The sequence below is a fragment of the Acanthisitta chloris genome, unplaced genomic scaffold (assembly GCF_000695815.1).
Source record: "Acanthisitta chloris isolate BGI_N310 unplaced genomic scaffold, ASM69581v1 scaffold28858, whole genome shotgun sequence".
Taxonomy (NCBI): Eukaryota; Metazoa; Chordata; class Aves; order Passeriformes; family Acanthisittidae; genus Acanthisitta; species Acanthisitta chloris.
In genome coordinates this window covers 31356-38395 of record NW_008685867.1, presented here as the reverse complement: position 1 = coordinate 38395, position 7040 = coordinate 31356, and the positions used below count along the sequence as shown (strand labels likewise).

Sequence of the window (7040 nt, the reverse complement as noted above, 5' to 3'; positions counted from 1 at the left end):
ACCTGGCTGCACCTCCTGGCAGGGAGTTGGAGAGAGTGAGAAGGTCCTCCCTGAGCCTCCTTTTCTCCAGGCTCAACAGCCTCTTCTCTCACACTGGAACAAAACTAGGCTTCAGAATTTGCCACATGTGCACATGATCCTCCTGTTCTCAGGAAAACAGGACAGAAATCCCACTGGGACTGGGATTTGAACAGGTTCTCTCACCTCTCAGGAATTAGCTTGTGTTTTGCAGCCAGCTTCACAGCCTGTCCCACAAGCTGCTGCCACAATGGTTTTCACTTAAAACCACATAAAAATGAGGTTGAGCTTTGAACAGTCATTTCCTACCTGGCCTATTTAGTTGTGTTCCTCTCTCAGTTCAGGGCCTATTTTGCTTGAAGGTGAAATTGTTTCACAGACCACACTGCAAAATGCTTGGCCTTCATGTCAATCCACCTGCAGCACTGCATACCTTGGGGATCTGCTTCTCTGTATGACTGAGCTTGGGTGCAGCCTTGGGACTGTGTGTTGTGTGGCAGTAATTTGTGTAAGAGTTTACAGGCTTGAAAGCTGCAGTGGTTGAGGGAACAGGCAGGATTAGGTCCCTAGAGAGACACTTGGAAAGAGATCTAAAGAGACACAATTGAAGTAGTTGGGGAAGTACTTGAGCCTTTTTTCTTTTGCCCTAGTTCTTAAAATCAGTGTTCAGTCAAGGCACAGAAGGCCTTGAGCAACCTGGTCTAGTGAAGGTGTCCCTGCCCATGGCAGGGGTTGGATTGGATGATCTTTAAGGTCCCTTCCAACCCAAACCACTCTGATTCTGTGGGGGCATGTGGTTATCTGTGAGCAATTACTACAGAAAAGTCTTTTGCCCTAGTTCTTAAAATCAGTGTTCAGTCAAGGCACAGAAGGCCTTGAGCAACCTGGTCTAGTGAAGGTGTCCCTGCTCATGGCAGGGGTTGGATTGGATGATCTTTAAGGTCCCTTCCAACCCAAACCACTCTGATTCTGTGGGGGCATGTGGTTATCTGTGAGCAATTACCTACCTACAGAAAAGGCATTTTGCTGTGCTGCATAAGGCTGTGATTCCTTTTCCAGCAATGGAAGTGTGGGATGCAGAAGTTGGCTGTTCCCAGAAGTGTGAGAGCTTGTAGCAGCAGTGATGGAACCAGGCTCAGGCCTCTGGTTTCTGAAGCACAGCCAATAAGGAGGTATCAGATAGCTGTGGGATGGTGGCTGCTGGGAGCAAAGTCTACCTCAGTGGGTGTATTGTTAGTTCTAATTCTCCCAGATTGTCTTGGTTTTTTTTTTCCCTAATGATTCTCTCTTCTCTGGAAACATTTTCATGGGTTTGAATTGTAATTTATTGTCATTTTCCATTCCTAGTGGGGGAGTGAGCAGAGACTGGGCTGGAGTCCCTCGGAAGCTGTACCGACCCGGCTCGAAGGAGAGTCAGTGTGTGTGTGTGAGGAGCACAGGGCCCCCGTGGGGACAGCCACCCTCCTCCCAGCACAGGGCCAGAGGGGACCTGGACAACCCTCACCTGCAGGAGTACGAGGGCTGCCACCCCCTGGCAGAGCAGTGTGTCCTGGTGGGATGACTCCCGGGCCTGGATTCCAGCGCAGGGAGAGTCCTTGCAGTGAAACGTTGCACTTCGTGTGGGCAGCTCGAGCTCCATCGCCTCCTCCTGTGTGTGAAGGGAACAACAACACTTGCATGTTATTTGTGATGCTTTTTAACGCACGGAGGAGATGGAGCTGAGAGGAGGAAACACTTCAGCCTGGTTAGTGGCTAAAATCTCAGTGACAGGAGACTTCCTTTATTCCTATGGTGTTTTACACCTGGCAACAAACTAAGATGCACAGCCTGAATTATATTTAAGTTTATATTTAAAACCTGCTTTCTTGTACAGTGAGGAAATAGATGTTTGTGTGCACGATGGTGGGACAGTGTGTTGTGTTGTAAGGCAGTGATCTCAGAGGCCTTTTCTAAGCTGATTCTGTGAGGTGAGTGAGCACAGGAACTGCTCAGCACCACTGACCTCAGTTCATGCACACTCCTCTGATCCTGCTGCATTGTAGTGCTGATGCTCCTTCCCAGGCACCTGAGTCAGTCCAAAGAGTTTAAAGGTAGCAGGGAGAAGCCTGAATTTCTCCTCCTATTAGGGTTGTAGTACCTGGGAACTTGTGCAGTTTAGGTACACACAAGCTTTATCAAGTTCTTGGAGCACAGAAGGCAAAGGCCAGAGCTGTATTTCCTCATTCAGTGTTTGTATTAGATACTGTGCCAAAAAGGCAGTAGAAGCTACCTATGAGGATTGTTTTATATCAGCCTAACCCTCCAGGTCTGTGATTCACTACTTTCAAACTGTTCAGATCAGGAAAGAGTAGTTTCAAATAGCTTTTGTTACTGCCTATGTGGCAACATGACTATCTGATAATCTGCCTCCTGTTTCCATTCTGGTCTGTGCCCAGACCTGAGATGGCTGTATCCTCACAAGGCCCAGCTCCATTAAAATCCATACTTACTTTATCAGTACTGTGAGTAATTCCCAGGAGAGCTGGGCAGGTTATTACCATTGCTGTGTGGGGCTGGAAGGGACAAGGGAACGACAGGCACTACAAACCTCAGGCTGCAGGGAAGCAGTTACTGGTTTTCACAGAATCTGCTCTTAGAACCAGTTCCTGCTGTAGCTGAGCCTTGAGAGAGACACCCAAGTGTCCAGAGACAGAGTCCAGCAAGGCACAGGTCTGTGCTGAGCTGTGGTCAGTTCCTTTCCTTAAGGCAGCTCCCACCTATTTCTAAGCAGCTGGAAGGTGTTTATAAACTCACTCATTTTTTTGCTACCACCACCTCTAAAGAGAGACCCCCAATGTAAGTGATCAGTCAATAATTAGCAAGCTTACAGGAGGTTGGGCAGCATTGCTTCAAGCAGCAGTGATCACTCCTTGCAGCAGGACACACTGCAGCACTTCTCACCAGGGATGTGGAGATGATGGTACAGCTGCCAGGGATGGAGCCATACAGCAATTGAAACATGTACCTGCTTGTTGTAATAAATACTGGGGGGTGTAATTAATAATTTGCAATAAATTGCTTGTGGGGTTTTTCCATCAAGTCCTGTTGTTTCTTTTCCACCATGACCCTGAAGAGAATCCCTCCCAGGCACTGCCAGCAGCTGTGCCAGCTCTTACCAGGCCCAGGGGTAGGTGGATGTGTGTGGCAGCTTGTGCCACCTTTGGGGGTGGAATGAGCTACTCATTGCACAGAACAAGAAGATAAAGCTGTGTAAAATGTGCAGGAAGGAGCTGCAAAGCAGTTTCACTGCCTCCACAAGGTGGTGGGCAGTGAAAGTGCTTTTAGACACCACCTCTTTATAAACAAGTTCTTCTTAGAGGTGAAATCATCCCCCAAAATTACTGGCAAACGTATTTAAAAGAGCTTTTTAAAGGTAAAGTTGCAGAAAATTCCAGATGCTTAAATACTGTAAGTAGTAGTTTGTGAGGGCAAGCCAATGGCACAGGTGGAGGCCTAGTAACAGTAGACCAGCTCTGGAACATCTGAGCAAGTTTGATCTTGCTGTAACACTCAATCACTATGCAAATAGTGCTGAGGGGATAGTTTTGATTGTAAAAGCTACATAAAAAAATCAAATAAGCTGCTGCAGGAAAACAGGGTAGGAGGGTGTTGCTTTAAAGTTGGTTGAAAACCAATTCACAGCTTATTCCTCAGTTTAGTGTTTGGAATCACTGGGGGGAAAAGTTTGTCTTGCACTAGGAATAAGTCATCCATTAAAGCAAACAAGGAGACACCCTCACTGACCTGAAGTGCTCCAAGATTATTGTGCTTGTACTCCAGCAGCTCAGCATGATGCTCCCATGGTGGAAAAGGGTGGGAAGAAGAGAGGGGTAGTTAGAGAGGGCTCAGGTCACCCCAGAGTGCTCTAATAAAGCTCACCGTGCAGCTGTACTTCAGCAAGTTTTATTAATAAAAGATTAACACATCACAATCTCACCTCGAGGTCCTGGCTGGGTTTGCTATTGCACTGAAGTTTTGCTTTTCCTGACGTGAAGCTGCAGCAGCTCTGTGCTCTCCCAGGAGGCTGAGCTGTCCTGCAGGACACAGCTGAGTGCACTATGTGTAGCTTACTTGGAGTCTGCTCAGCTCATCCCTAACCAGACCTGAGCTGAGCACTGCTTTTCCCCATGAACCAGCTCTGCCCTGTGGGGAGTTTGGATTGTTTCCCAGGAATGGTTATAGGTAAGTGTAGTATAAGGCATTGAGATGACTACATGGTACAAACTAGAACACCAGAGCTTGTCAGCCAAGACAACAGGTGTAGCAGTTCCACAACATGAAAATGAATACCTGGAATAATTTCAGAACAAAGACTAAAGTTGCCATGCCCAGCTGGATGTTGGATCCCTGGTTTGCCATGGGGTTTGGCAGGATAGCTTGCAGAGCTGTCTCTCCAGGAGCAGGTACTTCCTTAGCAAGGCTTCACCTCACGATGCACTTATCTAGTTCTGCATTTTATTACAAGTAGAATCATTACACAACAAAGTAATGCATATTGGAAAAATACATTTGTACAAGGACTCCAGACAAACATTGCAGATAAAATGCCATTGTTCTAAGACTTCCTTTTCTATTTCACAGAGGGTATTAGAAGGTTCAGAGTTATTTCTGTCACTCATACAAGCTTTGATTTTTCTAGAGACAAGTTTGCTGCAGTACCCACCTCTGCTGGTTACAGAAAAGAGGACTTGCCTAGTAACATTTGCTCTAAAAAAAAAAAAAAATCCAGCCTCGGCCTCCCATACTGTTACACATTAGTTATAAGCACTACTGAGCAGATGTACAAGCTGTTGATCTCCAGCACAGGAAGTCATTAAGGCATCTGTCAGCTCTTAGCCAGCAACTTACTCTGCTCTGTTAGTTAGTACCTTCAACAGGAGATTCTCACTCCACACAGTGGTGTGAAGCAGTGACTGCACCTTTTCCAGACACCATTTCAGCCAGACCACGGTTTGTGCTTGTGTAAGAGTGCAGGATGACTGCAATCGAAAGGAATCCAGTCTCAGAACAAAAAGCTACAGCATGAACCACACCAACTTCCCATGCAGCCCTGCTGAAGAGCCTGAAGCCTGGTGTGACACCATCACTTCCCAGGGACACGAGTTGGGTTTCCATTTACCCTTTTGTTCAATGCTTGGCAGACTTGAGTCTCAAGTTAATAGATACACTACAAGACAGCAGGGTGGGAGGGGTGGGGGTTTTGGTCACAACTGTAGTATGCTACAAAAAGGGAAGAGCAGTTGTTTAGAGTTAGAAATGTGTTGACCACCACTACATTACCAAGTGCCTCGTTCACATTTGTACCCTGCAGTGGAGCATTGCCAGCAAAACTCCCAAAAGTCTCAGAGGTCTGAGAGTTCAGACCAACACTAGGCAGAGTGTGTGAGGGACTGAGCCCCACCAGATGTCTGGTGGGGACAACCTCCTCAGCTGAACTAGAAAAGAACTAACTTGGGTTTTGGTTCAAGGTGTGAGCTTTTCCCCTTTAGCTCTGGCAGAAAGCTATTTGGAGTTGGCTGGAAGGAAACTATCTCAAAGGCACTTTATAATGATCAAATTTGCTGAATTTAGTTGCTTTAGATTTAAGAAATACTTCAGGCTGTACATTGATCAATAACCTCAACTTCCCTTTCAGACTTCAGTAAGAAAGCTGGGACAGCACTGGCTGGAAACAGCCAACTAGGAGCACTACAGGTGGTTTCCCAGAGTTTTACACAGTTATAACAATGAATATTCCACTTTTTAAAAGAGCAACTGGTCAGCCTTAAACCTGCCATTCAGGTAAGCTGAATTTTCACCAGATCCACATTTTCCATCAGTTAAAAGCTTGTTCTGTTAGAGCTGAGCTCCCTGTTCCCTTACCCATGAAAAAGTGGTGTCTTCGTGCCTTAGCAATTACATGTTGTGCAGTTTTCCAAGTTGAACTCCACAGGCTGTGGCCTTGGAAGAACATTCCTCTCCCACTGTCTGAGCATTCTGAGCACACACTTACCCTCACATCACTGCAGCTCCAAACCAAGAAGGAAGTCAATATGTTACCACCAGGGGACACACTATAGTCAAGACTTCTTTCACTAAATGCACTTTTTCTCTCCATCCTTCTCTCTCACTGCTACAGACTTGCAACCAGTGACATCCTGAAACATCAGAAAGCAATGGACCAGAAGTACAATGTTTTCCATCATCTATTTCACTCAAAAAAAACCCAAACTGTAGCTTGCAGTTAACTGACACCATTAGTCACTGTAGCTAACTGACACCATGATTTTCCACCTCATTCACCTACAATATCATACCAGAGATGCACCACTTGTATTAGCAGCTGAGTTAGAGACCATTTGTGTTATCCAGGGCATTCTGTTGGAACATGACAGCAGCAGACATAGAACAGTGAAGCAGATTTGTATTGTTATCCATTATTCTTCCCTAGTGTTACAGGGGTGATTCCAGTTATAACATATGCATATTGGAACATCAAAGTGCAGATCAAGTGAGACTTGATGTGAAATTCATCGTGCAAATGTCAGCAGTTACACCCTCTCCTATCCTTGTACAAGTTTGAGGAAAAACCTCAAGCAAGTCTCCCCTTACAGCAGCAATCTGGTTTGTCATCTCATCCTACTCCAAGACTGACAAGTCACTACTCCAAACAGGGCAATGTGTCACCACCTGTCTGTGCTGTTCACTGGAGATAACAGTCAGTAAGTAAGTGCACACCAGTTCATGGAGATGAGGAAAGCTGAGTTGAGTCTAAACTAGGTTCTTCTCTTGGAATGATAACAGCCTTAACACAACATGTAGTTTTGCTTAAGTACACATTTTTCTAACTGAAGCCTCTGCCCATCAAATCACAACCTTGTCTACCAGCAAGGTACTTTCCTGTTTACCTAGACAATGTGGTGTTGGGTTTTTACAGATCCAGCATGGTTAAGAGAGCATGACCAGCCTAGAATAAAATACTGCAGCTTACTCCAAATAGGAAG

At 45.8% G+C, this 7040-nt stretch overlaps 1 protein-coding gene across 1 annotated transcript in view; it reads left to right on the top strand.

Moving 5' to 3' along the window:
* LOC103807205 (neuferricin) overlaps positions 1-1579 on the top strand; it is a gene marked incomplete at its 5' end in the record, with an annotated part of 3056 nt that extends 1477 nt beyond the window's left edge. The window contains one exon of the mRNA XM_009079926.1: positions 1366-1579. Within this exon, the coding sequence (XP_009078174.1) occupies positions 1366-1579 (214 nt within the window). The remainder of the gene's footprint in view (positions 1-1365) is intronic.
* Between the last annotated feature and the right edge of the window lie 5461 nt (positions 1580-7040).